Here is a 25,497-nt window from a genome sequence, read left to right as displayed (position 1 = left end):
TGGCACCAGGGACTGGTTTCATGGAAGACAGTTTATCCAAGGATGGGGTGGTGGGGAGATGGTTGTAGCATGAAACTGTTCCTCTCAGATCATCAGGAATTAGATTCTCATAAAAAGCATGCAGCCTCAGTCCTTCACACATGCAGTTCATAATAGGGTTCGCATTCCTATGAGAATCTAATGCCAGCATTGATCTGACAGGAGGCAGAGCTCAGGTGGTAATGTTCACTTGCCTACCACTCACCTCCTGCTGTGCAGCCCGCTTCCTAATAGGCCATGGGACTGGTATGGGGCTGGAGGTGGGGGTTGGAGACCTCTGATCTCTAATATGTGGCAGGATGACATAAATGCTATGGAGAGTGATAGTGTTTTGAGAATGTACAAGATGAGCAATTAATTTTTAGTGTAGAATGATATCACAGAGAAGGGGTGGCATTTGTGTTAGGCTATGAAGAATGAATAGACTTCAGATAAATAAAAATAGGTAGAAAGGGCATTCTACTCAGAGTAATTGGTATGGGTAATGACAAGAGATAAGAAATTGTCCACTGTGATTGGGGAATGGTTGGTTAGACTGGCCAGGCTAGAACATTACTACCTAGAGGGATGTGGGTAAAGGAAGGAAGAAAGATTCTAGGTTAGAAGGAGGACGATTTTTTTTTTTTTTTTTTTTTTTTTGTATTTTTTTAGTAGAGACGGGGTTTCACCATGTTAGCCAGGATGGTCTCAATCTCCTGACCTCATGATCCGCCCGTCTCGGCCTCCCAAAGTGCTGGGATTACAGGTTTGAGCCACCGCGCCCGGCCAGAAGGAGGACGATTTTTGAATGCCAGAACTTGAGGCTTTCTTCTTAGGCAGTGGGGATCTATCATATTTTTAGGAGCATGACTGATGTAATTTGTGATTTTGGAGGTTAAATTTGACAAAAGTAGATAACTATGGGAGAAGGAAGATTTTGTGAGACTCTAATTGGGAAGTTGTTTTGTTTTGTTTTGTTTTGAGACGGAGTGTCGCTTCTTTGCCCAGGCCAGAGTGCAGTGGCGTAATCTTGGCTCACTGCAACCTCCGCCTCCCGGTTTCAAGCAATTCTCCTGCCTCAGACTCCCAAGTAGGTGGGATTACAGGCACACACCAGCACACCTGGCTAATTTTTGTATTTTTAGTAGAGACGGAGTCTCACCATGTTGACCAGGCTGGTCTTACACTCCTGACTTCAAGTGATCCACCTGCCTCGACCTCCCAAAGTGCTGGGATTACAGGTGTGAGCCACCGTGCCTGGCCAGGGAGTTTTAATACTCTGTGGAAAAGAACTGAAAATGGCATAATGATTTTTTTGATGGCATAAGGAAGAAGTAAAGGTTTATAATAGAAGTATCCAGTATGACTATAGTGATATAACTGACTTCAGACTAAGACCTAATTTTATTGTCAAAGTTATGAAAAAAATTAGGCATATATATTGTGTTTTATAGCAGACATTGGGTAATTGTATTATATAGCAGGCTGTGGGTAATTTAGCGCTATGGGGTACTCCAGATAATACAGAATTAGCTATGAACATTCCCATGTATCGTTCCACGTAAGTGTAAAAATTAACCTAGTAATTTCCTAATAACAAAATCGTTAAATCAAAAATATACACATGTTAAACTTCAATATACATTGTCTAATTGCCATCTAAAGGAATTCTACCAATTTCTTTCTACTGACAATCATACTTTCGTTTTCAGAGATTGAATGTGTATGAGTGTGTGCGTGATGGCTAAGCTAAAGGAAGGCATCTTGATTTGAGCCGTCAATTATGTATCTGAAAAAAGACTGACAAGAATTGGTAGAGTGAATTCTGATTTAAGTTTATCTACCTTTGATATTCCATGAGCTACTGAAGAATTTTGAGAGGTACAAACAACCATTGAAAGGAGATGATAGCTATGAGGTAGGGGTAATGCTTAAGGCATTAGACTAAAAAATTTCCCATTACGTAAGATGAAGTACTTGAAAATAACTTTTTGTATATTACAGAGTAGATAGGGTCTTGGTCATTGTTATGTATCATGAAAGTATTCAAGTGTAGCAGTAATGTTTTATTAAGCTGGATGTATATATAGAGTTATTCATTTTTATTATTTAAATAGGATGCAGTCATTCTGTACCCTGTATGATTCATTTAATAATCTTTTAAAAGAGGGATTAGAACATTCGAAATAGGTACGGTATGTGTGCATAGGTATTATGAATTCTTTCTGTAAGCATTTAAAATCCACCATACAATTTAAAAAGTGCTTAGTAGAAATTTGAGATGCACAAGTGCTTTTCTGATTTTCTGAGAGGTTTCCCAATTTGCCTTGTGATGTCTAGACCCCCAAACAAGTTAACCCTGTGTTTAGGAATAGCTGTTAGACCACGTGTTTCAGAAAATGACTAAAGCCACTCTATTATTTTGCCAAGTGTTTAGAAGCAATATTGGGGATGAAATGGGTGTGGGGTTGTCGCCATTATCATGTTAAAGTTGATTTCTTAGTCTGTCTAATTGGAACTTCTAGCTTCCCCATGCCTCAAAATCTTAAGAGTAATTTTAAATACAAAGAAAATCAAGTTTCTTGAACCTATTCATAACAGGAAGCAAAGGTCAGAAGAGTAGCCATATAATCTAGCACAGTATTCTGGTTTTAAAATGGCAAGGGCATTTTGAAAACGAGGAAAGTAGCTGCACTTAATGACTTTCATGAGTTAAGAATATGCTATTAACTAGCACTCAATAAATGTTTGCAGTTGATGACATATAAATTTTTTTATAATGCTCGGTGCCTAGCGCTCTTGATACATGCAAATGTTCTCTTCATTCAGAGGGACTTACACTTAAAAGTGTTTTGTAAACTGTACACGTTTGTATGAGAAAACTCTCTTACTATATCAACTATGTAAGTAGGCATTTTCATTTATTTACCTTAAAACTTTACTTTTCAAGATAACATCCCTTTAAATGAGTATACAGGTTTATACAGGCCACACTAAGCTTTTTATCCTCTGGCTTTTCCCTTTTATTGGGTAATTTTCTACTTCCTGCTTGCTTGGCAGAAGGTGTATTTATTTGACAATTCTTTTGAAGTCAGTTTGATGGAATGGAACTTGAATCAAGTTCCTGTTGTGCTTTCTGTTCAAAAATATTGATGTGCACCAGAGATTTGTACTATGTCTCTGATAAATTAATCTTGTTTATTGCCACGAATTTGTAGTCTAAATATCAAGAATTATTGCTCTCTGTGCTTTTTGAAAATCAAGGATCATCTTTAGAAGGACAATAACAGTAAATCTACTTACCCAAGCTTGGCAGAAGCCTCAACCGAACTTGACCAAAAAACAACCAAATGCCCTTAATCACACTTTACCGTACATACTTTGTGTTAAATCTTGTTAATCCATTCTCTGTCCCATTTTCATTCATTCATAAATTTGACAAATGTTTGTTATATACCAGGACCCTGTGCCAGTGAAGAAGAAACTCTAGGATTATCTAGTGACAAGAGTTCAACGTATAATCATATGATTAAATTGAAAATGTTAAATGTTGGGGTTGTAGAGGTACCATCTCACATCCATTAGGATGGCTACTATCAAAAGAACAGGACGTAACAACTGTTGGTGAGGATGCAGAGAAATTGGAACCCTTGTGTGTTGTTGGTGAGAATGTGAAATTGTACAATCACTATGGAAAGCAGTATAAAGGTTTCTTAAAAAATTAAAAATAGAGTTACCATATGGTCCAGCAACTTCACTTCTGAGTATATATATCCGAAAGAATTCACAGCAGGAACTCAGAGAGATATTTGCACACCCATGTTCATAGCAGTGTTATTCACAATAGCCAAAAGCTGGAAGCAACCCAAATGTTCATTGGCAGATGAGTGGATAAAAAAACTGGAATATACATACAATGAATATCATGCAGGCTTAAGTAAAAGGCAATCTTGTCACATACTACAACATGGATGAACCTGGAAGGCATTATGTTAAGTGAAATAAGCCAATCTTAACAAATGCTATGTGATTCCACTCATATGAGGTATCTAAAGTAGTCAAAATCATAGAAACAAAAAGGGGAAAGGTGATTGCCTCTCTGCCTGGGCAGAGAGGGTAGAGGGAAGAATTCGTGTTTAATGAGTATAGAGTTTTAGTTTTACAAGGTGAAAAAGTTCCAGAGATTGTTGCACAACAGTGTAAATATGCTTAATGCAACTAAAATATATCCTTAGATGGTAAATTTAATCTTTTTTATTTTTTTTATTTTTGAGACGGAGTCTAGCTGTGTCACCAGGCCAGAGTGCAGTGGCACAATCTCAGCTCACTGCAACCTCCACCTCCCGAGTTCAAGCAGTTCTCCTGCCTCAGCCTCCCAAGTAGCTAGGACTACAGGCACACGCCACCATGCCCAGCTAAGTTTTGTATTTTTAGTAGAGACAAGGTCTCACCATGTTGGCCAGGATGGTCTCGATCGTTTGACCTCGTGATCCATCTGCCTCAGCCTCCCACAGTGCTGGGATTATAAGCGTGAGCCACCGTGCCTGGCTGGTAAATTTAATCTTGTGTGGGTTTTTTTGTTTTGTTTTTTGTTTTTAACCACAATAAAAGATGACACCAAATCCTAGAGTTTTAATAGGTGCAAAAGCCTTATAGAAAGTTAGGTCTTTAAATATCACTTCACCATACTATGTTCCACTAGCTAAAAAACTAATTTCTGGTAATGTTATTGGAGTGTTAATGGCTTAATGTTTTGCTCTATTCAGATAACACATTTCCATCTTACCAGTCTTTAAATCTATATCATCTTAACTTAAAGGAATAACTCTTAAGATGGAAATTTAGCCCCATGAGAGAGGATTTAGGGCACCAAAATGGATCCTAAAATAATTCTATTTCAGCAGATCCCAGTCGGTGGGTCTCCTCTAGAGCACTAGAACATGTTTTGGTTTGCAATATATGATACTGGTGTTCCTAGTCCTACAGTAAGTAGCCTAGAGTTAAATAAGTTGTCAGATATATTATTAAGCTATTATATCTTAGAAACTAACCATCACACTCAGTATGTAAGGTGTGACAAAATGTGGAAGATAACGTGTTGTGGGAAAAGGGTTGGTTTTAAAATTAGAAAATAACAACCTGCTGTTTTGAGCTTTAAAAATAATTTTGGAGGTGATTTTAAGAAATATCGAAAGAAAAGAGTTATGACTAAGTAAATTTGTGCAATTGCTTTATATATCAGATCTTAACCTAAGTTCCATCATACCCTCAGAGGTCAAAGGAATAAGTTCAAGAGGCCATTAAAAGTTTAAAAATTGTATGCATACCAAAAAAATGTGTCTTCATATATTCTTCTGGATAGAGGGATCATAACAGTTGTTCTTGCTTCTTTCTAAAGAGCTAAAAAATCATTGGCTATTTGCTGACAGATCCCAAATGTATATATCTCTAGCACCATGCTCTTGACTTTTATGTAAAGCTACTTATTAGCTATCTTCACTGGAATGTGCCACAGGCATCTGAGACTCAATAGATCTGAAATTAAACTCATTGTTTCTTCTCATACCCTGAAACTTTTCTCCCTTCCATTGTGTTTCCTATAAATGAATGGACCATCATTTCCCCAATTTCCAAGGAAAAATCTAAGGTGTCATTCTTAATTTTTCATTCACCTCTGGCCCAATTTCCTAAATCCTATGATTAATTTCTTTTGAGTCTACCTTTTTAGTATATCTCATATATGTCTACATATATTAGCTTTCACTGCTTCCACATCAGTTCAGTCCATCACAAATGACCAGTGCTGCAAACACTTCTCATAATCTCCCAACTCCAGTCTTGCCCATGGCTAGTCCATTCTTTAAAGTGCGGTCAGTGCAGTTTTGAAAGCCCATATATGATCGTGTTCTATTCCTGTTTAAAATTATTCAAATTCTCCATGTCCCCTGAATGAACTCTTGACTCCTGAGCATGGCTTTCAAGGTCATACTGTATTGGCCTTGTCTGAGTCGTCTTTGTGTCAAACTCTGTGCTTCAGTCATTCTGAATTTACTTCAGTGTCTGAGATATGCTACATACTTTCTTTCTTCTCAACCTTTGTGCATTCTCTTCTTTCAGCTTCGAAAACTCTTTTCACCCAGACTGATGTTATTTTGACTCTCGACTCATCCCCTCACTGTCTGGCTAACTTTTACTGTAGATGTGAAGCTTTCTCTTATGCTCTATTGTTCTCTCTGTGTACTTCTCATATGTCACGTTATCTTATCTTGTATACATCAGTGAAGATTGGATATGGAAGGGACCCTGTTTGTCCTCATTATTGTATCCCCTATCCTCTCTACTAGTGGTTCTCAAAGTCTGCTCCTTCCAATCAGCATCACTATCACCTGGGAAATTCTTAGAAAAGCAAGTTCTCAGGCTCTACTCCAGACCTACTGAATCAGACATCCTGGAGGTATGACACAGCCACCTGTGTTTTATCAGACCCTTCAGGTGATTCTGATGCATAACATAGTTTGAGAACTGTTCCTCTATGCCATATTTGGTAATGAGTAAAAATTTTTTAACCCAGAGGTATCTATGATTTGTTACCACACAGTCCCAGGGCTGTGTTGCTAAAAGGAGCTATGTAGCACATGTAAAGCAGCTCATATTTCTTCACAGAGAGCCAGAGATGGCTGGAAGAGAGGTATGTGCACATCAGACTGCAGTGTCTCACCCAGCCTGTCTCTTGTGGTCAGTGAGGCAAATCTTTGAAGGCTTTTCATCTCCTCATTAGAGAATGGATCAAGAGGTAGAAAGTATTCTGTTAGCCTTCCCAATGATGATAATTTTATTATCCCATTTTATATTTCAACAAATATTTATCATGTGCGGACTCTGGGTTGAATTCTGGCTTTGTCACCTAAGGGATATATGAACTCAGGCAATTTGCTTAACCTCTTCATGCCTCAGGTGCCTTATGTCTATGGTGTTAATAATACTTACCATGTAGGGTTGTTAGAAAATGAAATAAGGTAATACTTATAAAGTGCTTGGGACAGTACCCAGCATGTAGTAAGCATCCAAGAAATAGTGACTATCACTATTGTATGTCAAATGCTGTGCTAGGTCTAGGGATAGAGTGGTGAATGGGACAAAATCCCACTGTGCATGGAGTTTATATTCAGTACATTATAACTGTGCAGACAGAAATGTATTTCTATCCTACAGGAGTTATATTAATGAGCTTCCTTGACTCTCATCTTTCCATGTCACATTTTCTTTGTATCCCTATCTCTGGTTCCTCCCTTTTCACATATATACTTAACTGCCTGAATTTCTCAAGTCTGCTTTCTAAGTTTAGCCATTCCAGTTCTTTCTTCTTCAGCCCTATTGCTGGCACTATGGTGAAGTTCTCATTTCTTTCTCTTGGACTTTTGTCATGTCTCCTAACTCTTATTCCTGCTTCTTGACTGTTCTCTTTGCCACTGTCAGATTAATACCCCTGATCATGTCATACCCCTGATCATGAGGGATTTTTCCCCTCAAAAACCTTCATTGTGTTGCTACAGATTCCTTAACCAAACATGAAAATCTCTCCAAAGTCTGGTCACAACTACCTTCTCACTCCTCTTTTTTAGATGCACAAGCTGTAGCCAGTGGTTTTTAGGCAGATCTTGTGCTTCTGGGATTCACTTCTTTGCATGGCAATGCCTTTCTTCCCTGTTTTCATTTTTCCACATCCTATGTACCATCCATTCTTTCAATGAGCATCTACTGAGGACTTATAATATGTCCAACACTATAAGAGGTCAAGGAGATACAAAGATGAATAAGGAGTAGACCTTACTCTCAAAGGGCCAGGAGGCTGAGAGACAAAGAAATGGTGATGGTGATGATGATGATGATGATGATGATGATGTGCAGGGAATATACACAATGATAATAGATCTATACAGAATATTAAGAGCAAAGAGAGGGACACATAATCTATGTTCCAAGTCTCAACGTAACTCCTCTCTACTTTAAGTTTTTTCTAATCCTCTGTAGTCAAAAGGAACCTTTTCTTGTCTCCTTGAGTTTCCTTAGCACAAATTTATTACTACTTTGTTTAATACATAGGTGCATACATATATATTTATATCTCTCTCCTGTTAGACTTCTAATTCTGGAAAAGGATATACAGATTAAATTACTAGTTTTCAGCCAGAGGCAGTTTTCCCTCCTGTGGAACATTTGGCAATATCTGGAGACAATTTTGGTTGTCATAACTGAGAGGGTACGAGTAGATAGTACTATTGGCATCTAATGGGTAGAAGCCATAGATCCTGCTCAATATCCTACAGTTTACAGGGCAGCTCCCCACTGCAAAGAATTATCCAGTCCCAAACATCAGTAGTGCTGAGGGTAAGAAACTGAAGCCAGAGTTAGAATTTTGCCTCTGTCAATTAAATAGCTGTGTGATCCTGGGCAAGTTACCTTCCCTCTGCAAGATTGAATGAGCTAATGTATATAATGTAGGCCAGGCATGGTGACTTACACCTGTAATTCCAGCACTTTGGGAGACCAAGGAAGGCAGATCACCTGAGGTCAGGAGTTCGAGACCAGCCTGGCCAACATGGCGAAACCCCATCTCTACTAAAAATACAGAAATTAGCTGCGCATGGTGGCAGGTGCCTGTAATCCCAGCTACTCAACAGGCTGAGGCAGGGAGAATCACTTGAACCCAGGAGGCAAAGGTTGCAGTGAGCCAATGGAGTGCACCGCTGCACTCCAGCCTGGGCAGCAGAGTAAGACTCTGTCTAAAAAAAGAAGAAGAAAGGAAAGAAAAAGAAATATATAATGTAAGCTTGGCACACAGTAAGCATTATGTGTATGCTAGCTGTTTATATTTAAATACATATAATAATATATATTAGCTTATGATAGTGGTGTTATAGATACCAGGATGAAATATTTGTATCTTATCACACTCCATAGTTTAGTGACTTTCAGAAAAATGTTGACTGAATGGGTAGTTGTCTAGCTCTTCTATACATGCATGTCATCTAGAATCAGCTCTTCCATCTTTTCATTGAATCCTGTATATACAAATCATTACTATCAAAGGCACCCACCTCTATAGGACTGTGTCCTGGCCTGCTATACTGCTATACTAAGGAAGGGAAATAGAGTATCTCTGTGCTGTCCGTAAGGTACAGATGGACCAACAAAGGTCACGAAACCACAATTTCCCTGAGAAGCTAAATAAGCAATACAAGTGAGAAGCAGATCAAAACTTTTTTAAACTTACACTGCCTGATTCTTTTTTGGCCCTGAACTTGTTGATATCTTTAGTAGAAGATATTTGTCAGCTGGATTGTGGATTCCCCTTTTTTCTCATTACATAAAAAGCAAAGGAAAATATGTATATCAAATACTTGCTTGTTTTTGAGTAATCCTTCCTGTGTGTGACCTCCCTCCTTTCTACACAATATACATATATGCAGTCTGTAACCCATCTACTGCTGCTATTTATGAACCAGATGAACTAAGCACTGTCAGTGATGTCAGTGCTACTGAATTAATTTAGTTACATCTTTGTATTAGTGATCTTTTTCCCTGTGTCTTTTCAGGCTGCATCAACAGTACAAACTCTTTTAATTTATGAATAATATGTATGAAAGCATCATGCACTGACCCTGTACCGACTGTTTGGAATAGATGTAAAAGCATTTTTCTTTGTATTCTGTAAGAAATATTCTTCTAATATTAGATACCAGGTGGTATTATCGTGTTATTTTAACAAAGATCTGACATACCTGGAGTTATCTAACAACTCAACAATGTATTTTTAATTATGATTTAAGATGTTACTAAAAGTATGGAACCCATATAAAATATCATACTAGTAAAGTAGCAATTATCATTTTGCATATTTTATTTTTTCTGTAGAGGTATTCCATACCTATATGTATTAGTCAAGGTTCTGCAGAGAAACAGAACCAATAGGGTGTGTGTGTGTGTGTGTGTGTGTGTGTGTGTGTATTTGTATATAGAGAGAGATTTATTATAAAGGGTTGGCTCATGCAATTATGAAGGCTCACAGGCTCCAAGATCCTCAGGATGAGTTTGTAAACTGGAGATTCAGGAGAGCCAATGGTGTAGTTCAAGTCTGAGTCTGAAGGTCAGAGAAACAGAAGAATTGTTGGTGTAGTTCTAGTTCAAAGACTGGCAGGCTCAAGACCCAAGAGGGTTTCAGTTTGAGTCCAAAGGAGGAGAATGCTGATATCCCAGTTCTAAGGCAGTTAGGCAGAAAGAATTCTCTTACTCAGAGGAGAGTTAACCTTTCTGTTCTTTTCAGGCCTTCAACTGACTGGAAGGGGCCCACCAGTGATAGGGAGGGCAGTCTGCTTTTCTCAGTCTACTGATGTAAATGTTAATCTCACCCAAAAACACTTCCACAGAAACACGCAGAATGAGATTTGACCAAATATCTGGGCATCCTTTGGTCCAGTCAGGTTGACACATATAACTAACCATTATACGATATACATAGGTGATCAGCAAATGTACAATTTTATAACCTAGTTTTAAGAATGTTTTATTATAGTCATATATAAAAATTATTAACATATAGTAACTCACTTTGGCATATTGAGAAGTAAATATAATAAAGAATCTTAAAGCATGGGCCACATCTCAAAGAATCATAAACCAAAATTAATAGAGCATTCAATTAGTCCTTTATGCTAAAGCTATGAAAAATGTTTTTCATATATGAGGCTCTTTGAAAAGGTATTTACATTTAAGACTCTTTAGAAAGAAACTTAAAGAGAAATATGATAAAAATAGTCTGCACTAGCCTAGCCTGTCTTGAACTTCTTGCACATTTAATTTAATTCAGCAGACATGTATTGAATATCTACTATGTAAAGTTCTGTGTTACTTGCTAAGAGGGACACTAAAACAAAAAGCTTTTCCCCTCAAGGAAGACAAACAAGGACTCATCTAACTATACAACAAGATATTAGTTAACTACATCATCAGAGATACTGTTGAAGTGTGATGCAGGAATATAACTGTATCATATATGAGATAATGCTTTAACTTGTTTGGAAGTATTTATACAGCATATATAAGGGGAAACATCATCTCTGGCCTATCAATAATGGCCAGAGACAAAGAAAGAATATTTTTGGTGGAAAGAACAGCTCACGAAAAGCTGAGAAAGAAAAGGATGTATTTTGCCAACAGAAAATTATCTAGATGTGCTGAGTGTTTAGGTTGTGATAAGGGAAGGAAGGATGACAGAAGAAAACTTAAAAACCTGCTTGCAGAATGGAAATAGAAACAGGTCAAAGTGACCCCTGAATGTCGTTGTTTTAAAATTTGAATGTTTAAAAATTGAGAGCCATGAGCATATTTGAAAAGTGGAACAACTTTTCTAATCTGTAATTGAGAAATAATTTAGGAAGCAATTTAAGGGATATATTAAAGTGTTGTGCGATTGTAAGAAGGGTACCTGCTTTTATTACATATATCTGACTGATTTCTAAAGAGGATTTGAGATAGTTTATAGCATTGAAAAATAAAGGTGAAAAAAAATAGGAGCCGAGTAAATAAAGGCAAGAAAATAAGATGAAGCTGTAGTAATGAAACAAAATGAAACAACAACAAAAGCACATGGCAAGAATTCAGTATTGATAGAAGTGGCCCAGAAGATTAGCTCTGAACCTCTTAACAGAAGGAAATAGGAAAGATGATTACTTATTACTGAGATCTTGCTTCTTGTGTCACAGAAAAAAAAAGAAGCAATCAAGACTTTCCCTAGCATTCCTCTAGCAGCCTCCCCATGTGAATTCCCATATGCTCTGCCATCTTACTACAGATAAACTGTCCATGCTCTTCTATAAAGCCAACTCTTCCATTTGTGCTTTAGCGTCTATCTCCTTGTCTACTTAACAGTGTTCCTCTAGCAATCTCCATTCTCTCCTGCATTTCCAGTTTTCCCTGTTGAATCGTTTCTATCAGCATAAAAATATGTTGTTTATTTTTAATCTTTAAGAAACAAAAAAAGCAAACAACCTGAAGAAAACTCCTTTGATTCATCTTCCTTCTCCTTGTACTACGCTACCCATTCATTGTGAGAAAATGTTAATCAAAACTGCACTGAGGAAAGACAAAAACCAAAAAACTGCAGTGAGGCCAAGTGAGGTGGTTCTTGCCTATAATCCCAGCACACTGAGAGGCCAAGGCAGGAGGATCCCTTGACCTCAGGAGTTTGAGAACAGCCTTGGCAATATGGAGAGATCCCCATCTCTACAAAAATTTTAAAAATTACCCAGGAATGGTTTTACATGCCTGTAGTCCCAGCTACTTGAGAAGCTGAGACAGAAGGATCACTTGAGCCCAGGAGTTTGAGGCAACAGTGAGCTATGATTGGACCACCTCATTCCAGGCTGGGCAACAGAGAAAGATCCTATCAAAAAACAAAACAAAACAAAAACTGCAGTGATGCAGTGAGATTTATTGGTCAATTTTTAGATTGGCAAAACCCTAAGTCTTCATAATACCTCTATGGACAAGGCTTGTGGAAAAACTCTTACATGTTACTGGTAGAAGTACAAAATGGTACAACTGTTATGTAAGGGAATCTGACAATCTGTATAAAAACTACAGATGATTTACTTTCTCATCCATTATCTCAGAGAATCAATTTAAGAGAAATACATACAAGGCTGTTTGCTGAAACATCATTTATAGTAGCAAAGGTTTGAAAAAAAATTTTTAATTCTCTGTTAATAACAGATTGGTTATATAAACAGTGCTACAACCACTAATGGAATTCTGTGTACCATTTTTAAAAAATAAGATCTCTAAGCATTGATATGGAAATATCTATTGATAAGTTAAAAATGCAAGGTACTTGCCGGGCGCAGTGGCTCACACCTGTAATCCCAGCACTTTGGGAGGTCGAGGCGTACAGATCACCTGAGGTCAGGAATTCAACACCAGCCTGGCCAACATGGCAAAACCCCTTCTCTACTTAAAATAGAAAAATTAGTCAGTCATGGTGGCGGGCACCTCTAACCCCAGCTACTCAGGAGGCTGAGAAAGAGAATCGCCAGGGGACGGAGGTTGCAGTGAGCTGAGATTGGGCCACTGCACTCCAGCCTGGGCGACAGAGCCAGACTCTGCCTCAAAAAAAAAAAAAAAAAAAAAAAAGCAAAGTGCCTAGTAATTTTTAAGGTTTCTGATCTTTTGTAAAAGGAGGAAATAAGAATATATATTCATATTTGCTTGAATTTGCATAAGGAAACTTTAAAAGCTAACAGAAATGATTATTGATAAAGGATGGGCTGGGGAATTAGAAAAACATCTGTTGTAATAATTTCCAGTCTTACTATCTCTTTTAAGCTCTCATATACTTTTATGTAAAATATAAAATGATGATTTTTTCAAATTGTGTATTATATTTTCTTTGGAACAAAATAATCTGTATTTATAGCACTTGCTAAATTTTCTATTGTATTTTATCATAAAATTATTTCTTAAAAATTCTATTCCTAGATCCACATTTATTCTCTTGGAATGACACTCTATTGGGGGGCTGATCATGAAGTGCCTCAGAGCCAAGTAAGTTACATGTTTACAGTTGTTACACTTTTTACATGTGTTCAATTTTACACCTTTTATCATAGCTCTTCAACGTATTTATATGTGTTCTACAGCATGCCATCAGGTGTACCAGCGTTCCTATGGAGGTTGTTTATATTAATAATGTCATACTTTCAGGATGAACTTACAATAAACTACTAAAGACACTATTTTTAAGGTATTCCTAGAACTACCCAGGTTTCAATAACTCAATCTGTGAGATGGAGCTGGCCTCTTCAAAAATCATAGCAAGATAAATGGGAGTATACTTTATTTTATCTAATTTAGTGACTGTTAAGAGGGATTGGAAATCTCTTGTCTTTGATGATTCATTCTACTGAATGTGATAGCTTTTTTGATGCAAAAACTCTAGGAATAGTAGCCCTATGTCTCTGAGTATTGTATTAGAGAATGTCATAGCTTTTTCTCTTGGCACTTCAAATCATACATCATACTTCACCACCCCTATAGCAGCAGACACAGGTATTAAAGTAATACTTGCTGAGGTCCTGGGCCATGTTTGCCATTGGGCTGCTTCTAATCATTATTTTCTAAAATAATTCTGATTCCTAAAGACCAGTATAAACATAGTAGTAAATAGTAATTGAAAATTTAAAAATAGTTATATTTTATCAAGGCAAGATATAACATATAGAATTAGGTTTTATTTTAGGCATTTATAAGTAAAAACTAAAAATAACTAGGTGTGTTTTTTTCTTATCAAATAAAAGAAGTAACAAGCATTTTAGCCTTTTATTCTAAAATACAAACATCTTAAGATCCATAAAAGATAAATGATATTCTTTACTTCATTTGGTTTTATTTTGTATCATGAAAAATAATGTATATTTTCTTTCTCTCTTCAGTTTCAATTCTGTAAATATAAATGAGAAAGTTAAAATATTGCTGGAAATATTGGTGTCATGTATTATGCAACCTAACTTGTAAAATGTGATCACAGTCTATAACACTTTATGTTCTTTTCCGATAACTGGAAATAAAGTCAATATCAAATATAAATAGAGAGTCAATATCAATAAATATAAATTAAAGGGGAAATACAAACTAGTGTTTTAGGATCAGAAATCAGAATATTTTAGAAATATTTAATATTAATTTAAAAGTATTTATTAAGTACCTACCTTGTGTCAGATACTTTTAGACACTAGGACTATAGTGACCCATGCCTATACAGTTTTTTGGAAGGAATAGACAGCTAAACGGTCAATTACAACATAATGCAATAAATGCTATGTTAGGGAAAATGGAGGATGCTATGGAAAACAGAGTTGGGACTTCTGGTTAGGTTTGGAGGATCAGGACAGATTTCTTAAAGGACCTTGCATCTAAGCTAACCCTAAAGGATGATATATTAATAATACCCAAATGGATAAGAAGTGGAAGGGTCGTAGGAAAGGCATTTGTTTAGACCAAGGTGGATATACCAGTTTAAACTCCCATCAGCTTGGATGTGGGTTTTAATTGCTCCACTCCTTACCAATTCTTGTATTGTTAGTATTTTTATTTTTAACTGTTTTATTGGGTGTGTAGTAGCTTCTTTTTGTAGTGGTTTTAATTTACATTTTTTAATAATGATATTGGCCACCCTTTCATATGCTCTTTGGCCATTCAGATATAATATTCTACAAAATACATTAACTAATAAAAAAACCTCACATTCTGGCTTGTCTGTTTGACCAACATAATTATAATTTATATTTAAATGGTCTTGAGGCATTGCAATATTTTAAATCTCTTTTCAGTTATCATGGGAGTATCAAATTATATTTATACACGTTGACTGTATTATGTTTTATATAATATTAGGAAACAGTTTATTCCCCCAATGGTGTGTATGTTTGTGTGTGTGCGTGTACATGTAGTAACTGTTCATCAAAACATTTGAATAAGCCAAGAATTTCACTCCTTTACTTTATATTTTAAAATGCCCAGAGTTTTTCTGTACTTCCTGTATAGGGAAGTATAAGTTAACTATCTTCTGCTAATATTTTTTAGACCATAAAAAGGTAAAACACAGTAAGATGCATATGCTTATAAGGAAGGAATTTATTTCCTCCAAGTATGTGAAGCGTGTTTTAGTGTAGTTCCTGTGATTCCTAGAATGATTTGTCTCATTAGAAAGAATATTTACTCACATTTATTAATGTGGCTTTCCCTTTATTTATATTCAGCCTATCAAGCTTGGAGATCATCTCAACAGCATACTGCTTGGAATGTGTGAGGATGTTATTTACGCTCGAGTTTCTGTTCGGACTGTGCTGGATGCTTGCAGTGCCCACATTAGGAATAGCAACTGTGCACCCTCATTTTCCTACGTGAAACACTTGGTAAAACTGGTTCTGGGAAATCTTTCTGGGGTAAGCTACAATTACAATGGTAAATATAGTCATATTTTTAAAATTGAGTAGATATCACAAAATTTTCTTTAAGGATACTGTATAGGTAGCGTTTTCTCAATGAAGACTAGAAATGGAAAATTGAATTTCTTCTTCTAATATAAATTGTTTTTTTGAAACAATACTTAAAATTTAGAAGCTCATTGCAATGAGTCTAGATTTTGTGAGAGTTATTCCCCAAAATATCATAGAATGATAGCATGTTTGAGCTGAAAGTGTCTCCTCTTGTTTTCTTTCTTAGATCTTTTCCTAAGGAGCTTTTAGCAAATGGTTATACTGTGTACACCTAGAAAAAATGTGTTGACATGAAAATGGGTTTTAGAAATATTTAAATGTACTTTCTGTTGCTTTATACCTATTTCGTGACCACTCGTTTTTCTGGATCTTCTAGGTATTTCCCAAACCTTCTCTACTTTCCCTTCTTCTCTGAACACTGCTACCTAGTGTATACAGGAAATCCATGCTTGTATCCCTGCCAGATTTCCCCAAGACCCAGACTCTTCTGGTTTTTCTCTTGTTTTGGATATGAAGAATCCCAAGAATAACCAATGCTGTATCTTACCTGAAAGTCCCACCTTTGTTCTGCATTTCTAAAGCTGTATTTTATCTTGTTTGCCGTATCTGATCTGGATCTATACTTTATCTGCTCTTATCCTTAGGGTTATAGTCCCAAAGTGTTGGTCCCTCTTCCTTGTACAGGTTACAAATTGATCACTGCCACACAGTGTTCTTGTTAGCTTCCTCAGAATTCCTTATTGGTAGGGATTTAGTTCCCATCTTAACCAGGATGTCAGATGGCTGCCAGGAATATATTCAAATTCTGCACAATTTTTCAGTTGATAACAGGCCCAGAGATCTTCTAGACAAATGGTTTGTAAACTCTTCCCCTAAGAAACCTTTGCAGTTCTATAGTGAAGGGAAGTGTAGGAAGTAGAGGCTGAATAAATGGAGTTCTTTGTTGCCCATTTTCCCTCTTTAACTAGAGCAGCTCCAGTTTTATTTGATCTGTTTATGTTTCTGCATGTGAGTTTTTTGGACAAAGGTAAAGCTATTAAAAAATCTTTGAAAACCCTCTGTCCAGACCAACATTTCTCACATTGTTTTCAATATTTTTGTTTTAAAAATTCCTTTATGACCAGAGAAGCTTGGGAAAAAATTATTTAAAGGAAATTCGATGTATTTTCAGTGAAGAACTTCTTAGAGCCTTTAATGTACTAGACTATATTACTAACCTTCAAGAAGAATAGACATGTAAATGAAGCATTTCCCAAACTTACTTGGTCTTTCAGGTCTTTTTTTCACAGACATTTTCATAAGGCTAATATTCTTTAAAACTTCGCTTTATGGTTAAAGAAACTGATACCCAAACAACTATGGGATTTGAGTTCCCTATTAGTCAGTCCAGGGACTTTTTTATTATACCACACTTTCTCTAAGACTCTTGTACTGTTTGCTAATTTTATTCCTATAGTAAAATTGTGAGAGAGATTTTTTTCTGTCTTTGAATGAATATTTTTTTCTGTCTCCGTAGAAATTCTATTACCTATCAATAATTGCCCATATTACACATAAAATCTTCATCCCTTTAAGGTTTAGCATTTAGTTCTCATTATTATAGTGGATCTTTGTTGCTCATTTATGTATGAAACCTGTGCTAGGGATTGTATAAGATAAAAATTTGAATAAAATATTTGATCTAGGCACTCTTTTCTAAAATGCCATAACCATTTGCTTATAAAATGAAAGAAGGCTATAAAAAGATACATAGTAAAAATTTTAACAGCTATGAGAGTTTAAAGGAAAAGGATACTAATTAGGGTTGCACTGAAAAATAGCACTTTGTAGCCGAGCATGATGGTGCATGCCTTTAGTCCCAGCTACTCAGGAGGCTGAGATGGGAGGACCACTTGAGCCTGGGAGGTCAAGGCTGTGGTGAGCCATGATCGCACCTTTGCAGTCCAACCTAGGCAACAGAGTAAGGCCCTACCTCAAAAAAGAAAAAAAAATTAAAATTAAAAATAGCACTTCGAACTATATCCTGTAGGCTAGATAGAGTAATCTTGGCAGAGGGAAGTGAACCTGGATAAAGGCTGTGAAATGGGAAAACAGGAATGTTTGGGAAACAGTATGGCATGGGGTGTATGGTGGGGTTATTTAATGGGAGAGAAAAATAGAAGAATCAGTTGGAATCAGCATGTAGATAGCCTCTCTTCACAAAGACAAATTTTTACTAAGTATAATCATGCTCCCCTTACCTTTCTGTTGCTCTTCCTCATCTCCTAGACATCACTGGGTAGAAGTAACTCCAACAGCTACTGTTTTTTAAGTGTTTGTTTACTTTGTGCCAGGCACTATGCTAAAGGGTTTATGTACATTATCACATTATTCATCAAAATAACCTCAATTTAATAGAGATACTTTTATCCTCATTTTAGAGGGCATAAAACTAAGGCTGAGAAAGATTAAATAACTTACACATAGCCACAGATAAGGTAAATGACGAAGACATAATTGGAACTGGGGTGTTTCTGACCCCAATAGATTCCTTAAAGCTTTTGTTGTCTCCAGTAGCTGATAGAGTGAGTTAGTCTTTCACTGGTGTGAAATTCATTCTAAGTGACCATCATTCTTACTTAAAATTAATTAGCGTGGGGTAAAAGTCAGCAAGGCAGCTTACTTGTCTAGGTTTTTCCACTCATTTAATGTTACAATATTTGGGCCACAATTTTACTTATCTGCAAAATAGGAATAATATGTATCAATCACCCATATTATCGAACTGTTGTAAAAGTAATTATTTCCATATTAATGAGCTGCTTTGTGGTCCTTAGAAGTTTCTTTGCTTTTTCTCCTTTTATTTGTAATATGAGGATAATATTGTCTACTATATGAGGTTGTTTGAGGATTAGATAGCGCAAAGTATGTGCCTAGCATATATGTTCAATAAATAATAGTTATTATTAATAGTAACTAACTTCAATGCAGGAATTTTCAAAGATATGGGATGTTTACTGTCTTTTCAGTCACTGACAGTACAGTATAATCTGGACTAACATCATTCATGCAACTTAAATGATGACATTATTTCAGAAATACTTCCATTTACAAGTCTTCTTATAGGTAGAAAGCATAATGCTTGAACCTTGAATATACTACCTTAAACAGGTTTTTAATCCATACTCCAGCAAGATTCCCTAATGGAGCAATATTAAAACATTTCTGTAGTATGTGCGAGTGTGTGTGTGTAAACAAATATGTATGCGTGCTCTTGGTGCTAGATTTAAGTAATTTCTCTTCACCATTCTCTCTTCTTCCATTTATGTTGACATTTCTCTTCTAATTGGCCACCAGAATGAAATAGTGATCTGTCCAATTTTTTATCCCTTATAATGTGGAGTTTGACCTAATCTGACATACTTTATTTCAAGCAAATACCCTTGGCTAAAGCTATTAAACTTTTAAGACTACATTTTGTTTTAAAGGGAACTTAAAAAAGCATTGATTTAAATGTGTTATCCCTCAGAGGGTCCACTTAAAGACCTAACATTTCTCAGCCAGGCATAGTGCATCACGCCTGTAATCCCAGCACTTAGGGGAGTCAAGGCAGGCAGATCTCTTGAGGTCAGGAGTTCAAGACCAGCCTGGCCAACATGGTGAAACCCTGTCTCTACTAAAAATACAAAAATTAGCTAGGTGTGGTGGTATGCACCAGTAGTCCTAGCTACTCTGGAGGCTGAGGCATGAGAATCACTTGAACCTGGAAGGCAGAGGGTGCATTGAACCGAAGTCCTTCAACCTGGGTGACAGAGTGAGACTCCAAATGCAATTTCTGAAGGGCAAGATCTATAAAATTATTTCTGAAAGTAATTTAAATTCCTCAATTCATAGTTATAATCAGGAGAAAGCTTTATTATACCCAAATTAATGTGGTTTTTAAATTATAATCTAACATGAGTAGTTATTGGTTGGGGAAAGAAGAAGACTTCAAGTTTACTGTTTTCAAATAGAACTCATTTTAACAAGTTTAATCTGATGGTATTTTCTAGTTAGTAGGTTACTCTTCAGTCACTCCTTCTTCCCTTTTAATTTTCTGTAATGAATTGGCCAGCACTGGGCTACATAAATCTTACCCAAGAATACAAATTACCCTACAAATACAAGAGGACATAGAATCTCATTATTTAATATTATATTCTCCAAAAACTGTGTAACTAGCGTCATTCTGTAAACAGTTACTGTGAAAACAAAAGGGAGATCCTTTTGTCAAACTTGATTTGTTATTACCTGTGTGCAGACAGACCAACTTTCCTGTAACAGTGAACAGAAACCTGATCGAAGCCAGGCTATTCGAGATCGATTGCGAGGAAAAGGATTACCAACAGGTAAGAGTATATTAATAGGAAATTTCTAGGCTTTAACCTTATCCCAGTGTTTTCTTTACAAAAATTATACTTACCTGGCTTTGAAATCTGGTAATTGAGACTATGATTAGAACATAAACGTACAAAGTGGAGTTAGGGAATGGGCAAGAATACTAGCTACATTAAAAAATAGTTTCATTAAACTTATACAGAAAATATTATTAATATAGTTAGAATTCCCAGAGTAAATTATTTCCCTTTCCAGTATTGGTATATCAATAATAATATTATTTATTTACTTTATCATGGTATTTCATATTAAAAATATATTTTAAAGCGTGACTAAATAAACACATGCATATGTTTATGAACATAAACACTAAAACAAGTTTCAGAAAACGTTTTTCTTACTGCACTGTGATATTTTGTATCATATTTCTTTTTTTTTAATGCTAGTAATAACCCACTAAATAGATATTACTATGGAGTTATCAAATACTACCTTAGGTCATGAGTGATACTTAGTAAATACAAACTAATGATGAATAGTGATTTTCCTATTTGTCAGTAGCATTATATAATTATGTATCCTATGATAATTAAATTTACTTTTTAAAAAGAAATGAATGGAAATTTCAGGCCAGGAGAGGTGGCTCATGCCTGTAATCCCAGCACTTTGGGAGGCTGAGGCAGGCGGATCACCTTAGATCAGGAGTTCGAGACCAGCCTGGCCAACATGGTGAAACCCCATCACTACTAAAAATACAAAAATTAGCCGGGCATGGTGGCAGGTGCCTGTGATCCCAGCTACTCAGGAGGCTGAGGCAGGAGAATCGCTTGAACCCGGGAGGCAGAGGTTGCAGTAAGCTGAGATCGTACCACTGCACTCCAGCCAGGGCAACAAAGAGTGAAACTCTGTCTCAAAAAAAAAAAAAAAAAAAAAAGAAAAGAAAAGACGTGAATGGAAATTTCAAACACTTGAAATAAAAGTAAATATAATTTTATGTGACAATTTGTTTTTCACTGTTAAGTTTCAGGCATGGCTTATTTATAAAATGAACTTTTGATTTTGCTGATTATCTTTGTTCTCTTCTTATCAAGCAATATTGAGAATCATAATAATCTAAACATTAACAAAAAATACGTTTTAAATCTTGTCTTAGATCTTGGGCCTAGGTAGAAGTAAATGTACAGGTTACTTAAATATATTCTAATTGATATAGTTTAATAAAATAGATGAAAAAGTTAAGATTTTAATTTAATCAGAACATCAGAGAAAGCTGTCTTATTTAAAATCTATGAGCAACTCTAGTTGTGAAAACTAAACGTAGACCTTGACTATCTGGACCAAATGTTTTGCAGAGTCAGAACTCTCATATCTGAGAAGAAGGAATGTGTAAGTCAAAGAAAAGCAGTAAAATTGTTTCTGAAGGAGTGATTTTGTAATGGTACAGTTAGTTAAGTATCTGTTTTGGTGCTTCCATTTTAATTATTGTGAATAAAGATTATCTTTCTGAAAAGATATTTTTGCTTTCATTTCATTGGTATAGTAATTTATTTCTGGTTAGATCAGGGTTTTTTTTCTAATACATACGTGATTAGTTTATATGTGGGCCAAAAAAAATACAGTGTGGTGACAACTTTGAAACTATTTTTAATCCTTTCTTGCAAATATTTCCTTCCTACACTTGTATCCCCATACTGTACTTTTGTCACTTTGTTTTTGTAAGTAAAAATCTGTTTATTTTTATAGTATTCTAGGATTTGAGATAGTATATAGTGTAAACTTTGCCACTAACAGTAGCAGCAATTTGTTAATTGATGAAATTTTCAGTCTCCTATTTTAGAATCGATTAATAACAGAAACTTATAAATGAATGTCAATAGCAAGCTGAAAGAATCTTTTGGGAGATATAATGAACATTTTAATAAGTGGAACATTAGATTTAAAAGACATTGTTGTTTTTCTTATTTATCTTTTTCTATTTTCTCCCTCTCTTTCCTCTCTCCACTTCCCTCTTTTCTTTCCTCTCTCCCTCCATCCTTTCTTATTTGTCTTTCTTGTTATTTCTCTAACCTCTTTCGGCAGTTCCCTACTATCATTTCCTACTACCATTAAGTGGCCATGTTATGTAATTGAAATTTATTTGCTTATTTGTTACTTCTTGATTTAATAACTGTAATGTTGTATTATTAATTTTTGCAGACAGTGTATTTTTTCTAAGAATAAAAAATATTCATATATATTTATTTATGTATATATGACTCCCATTCTATCTCCCTTTCCATTGTGGGTCTGTAGAAAGAAAAAGGTGAGCCTTGCAATATTTATCAAATTGTAAGGATTATCAAATGCTAACATAGTTTAGATTTTATTACTTTCAATGATTCAGAGGCTTAATATTTCAGAAATTAATTGTTACAGAGTATTTTAAAGATAGCAATTAAGAGATTTTACTGAGTCTATACCTACTTGGTAACATATTTTAAATAGCAGGTTGTCATTTACATATATACATATATTTGTTTCATAAAGGACATTCATAAAAGTTAAGCTTTCTGGACATGTAGATGCTGGGGATAGGGAAAACCTACTGTATTAAGTACATTAGTTTTTATAGATGTTCAGTGTCTATTTGTTGATTGAACGAGAAAAGGTTTTATGGAAATACTAGATTTTGAAGTGTAATATATTTGTACTATAATTATTTAATAGTTCCATAAAGAAATATGTGAAACTATGGTTTATTTATTTAGCCTATTTTAAACATTAAGTTGTATGCAAAAGAAAAAGAAAACATCTTGGCTCATATTATTAGACCATTTTCTTATTATAACAATAAAAACATCAGAAGTTTTAATTCAGATTTTAATACCTTTTATTTGTAATTTTGTTTTTATAATACTAAAAAAGATTTAGTATTACTGTCTAATAGTTCCTTAGAATTCTTGTTATTAATATGCTGTTCTAATACAGATAAGGAAGCATTGACTGTCAGGACTTTACAAAATTAACAGAAAAATCAAATCCTCAAGTAGATTGTTTGTTGATTTTATCCTCTAATAGTCATATTGGAGAATAAAATCTCCCTTATATCTAAACTCAAGAGAATTTGTGAGTGATTACAATTAGTCACTCAGGATAAACCAAATTTTGTTTAATGTTTCTATTTTTTAATAGAGTTAAAAGTCCTAATACTGAAATAACAGTCTTATTTGGATAAAATATAAGGGAAGAGTATTCCTCAGACCTTCTTAGCCATCATTGCTTTGCACAGTAGTATTGCACGAGTGCTCTTTTCATTTACCTTTTACAGATTCATAAAACCTTATTTTAAGGACAAAATCAATGTAAATATACTAATTACAGCCATTGCCAGGCAGAAGTATTCAGCAGCTAACAGTCAACTGCATACACTAATTTTAAAAGTTTAAGATTGAAAAAAAAATTATTTCTTGAAGAAGTAATTCTTCTAACACACCTAGGACACTTGGCAGTGCCAGTTCTTAACTGTCAATGGTCAAATGCAGCAAAGCAACCTTATGATACATTATTAGTAAAACATTTTCTTCAATGTGCACCAACCTAAAATCTATATGTGGTGATAGCATTAGTTTATTAGGCTCCTGACTACAGTCTTTAATAAAGAAAATGTTAAGATGGACAGTGAGATACAGAATTAGATGGAAAGAAGTATGCAAATTTGGGGATAATGCCTTATACCTAGTGATTTCATTGTTCAGCTCAAATACAATAAAATTTTTTTATCTATAAGTAAATGACCTTAAAAGTTCTCTTCTTATATCTTACCTCTGAGATCTGTCACAGAAGCTAAGGCCTAAACTAGTGGGCTGTCTGCCCCTGCTTTGTTACCTAATACTGCCAATGCTGATAAAATAGCTTCACTGAGCAGAAAGAAATCAAACATTTCCTGCCAAGCTTAAGGTGGAAACTTAAACTATTATTCAGATCAACATGGTGGTGCTTCAGAACTTAGGCATATTAATAATATCATGTTTCTTTCTTTTAAAATGCACTTGTACACATTTGTGAGGACACATGGGGACTTGGGGAGCCTCTTTTAATATTGAAATGTCATTTTGAAGTTTACTTCTAAGAGATGTGAATGTTTGAGTCTGGGTGAAGTGAAAGGTGAATGATGGTATCCAGTGTGGGATAATGTTAATCACATATAACAAAAATAGTTAAAACACAGTGTAACTTACAAGGAAGTTTTTTTCAACTTAAATAAATGGGATGTGTTCTATTACAAAGACTTTTTATACTCTTGAAATCTTACCCAAGGAATACAGATATGAAATCTTTTATTTGTAAATAAAGTCTATTTATTGTTTCCCATTTAGCTTTTAGCAAGCTATTCATTCTCCAGAAGGAAAATGCTTAGGGCCATTGCAGTGTTATAGTCAAGCAATAATGTTAATTGGAAATAGGGTGATGGCAGCGGAATTAGAATACATGAAATAATAAGATATCTTTGAGAATTTAAATAGCCATCATTTACTGATGGATTTGATATGGGGATTAAATAAGGTAAAAGATTTAAGGATGGTGCCCATATTTCTGTTTTGAACAATCAGTTGAGTAATTGGGCCATTTATTGTAATAGGAAAGACTGGGGGAGAATGGACAGTTCTGGATGTGGGAAGCAAAAGATCAGTTTTGAGCATGTTGCATTTGAGGGTCTTCTGAAATGTAAGTAGAAGTTTCATTACATACGATTGGAACTCCCAGAGGAGGTCAGTGCTAAGCGTATCAATTGGGAGTTGTCAAGGTATAGATGATATTACTGCCTTGTTAATGGAAGAAATTACATAAAGACAAAGTGAGTAGATGGAATTCTAAAACTGACACCTGAGGAAATCCAACATTTGGATATCTAATAAGGGAAGAAAAACCAAAGACTAAGAATGAGCAGTCTGACAGGTAGGATATATAGGTATATAAAGACAGGAAAAGATTGAGTAAAGGATGGTCATCATAACCAGTTGTTACTGAGAAGTACGATATGTATACCAAAATGTCCATCTGATTTGGCAAGCAGAGATCATTGGTCATAACT

General features: G+C 35.3%; 1 protein-coding gene across 12 annotated transcripts in view; it reads left to right on the top strand.

Moving 5' to 3' along the window:
- The window catches only part of PTPN13 (protein tyrosine phosphatase non-receptor type 13), a 228,430-nt gene that overhangs the window by 69,919 nt on the left and 133,014 nt on the right, over positions 1 to 25,497 (top strand). For all 12 annotated transcript variants that reach the window (XM_030919866.1, XM_030919897.1, XM_030919901.1 and 9 more), the window contains exons 4-6: positions 13,552 to 13,617; positions 15,831 to 16,016; positions 20,350 to 20,437. In XM_030919866.1, coding sequence (XP_030775726.1) covers positions 13,552 to 13,617; positions 15,831 to 16,016; positions 20,350 to 20,437 — 340 coding nt within the window. The remainder of the gene's footprint in view (positions 1 to 13,551; positions 13,618 to 15,830; positions 16,017 to 20,349; positions 20,438 to 25,497) is intronic.

This window comes from Rhinopithecus roxellana, chromosome 2 (assembly GCF_007565055.1).
Source record: "Rhinopithecus roxellana isolate Shanxi Qingling chromosome 2, ASM756505v1, whole genome shotgun sequence".
NCBI lineage: Eukaryota > Metazoa > Chordata > Mammalia > Primates > Cercopithecidae > Rhinopithecus > Rhinopithecus roxellana.
The sequence above is the reverse complement of the archived record's forward strand: the minus strand, read 5'-3'. Positions and strand labels throughout refer to the sequence as shown.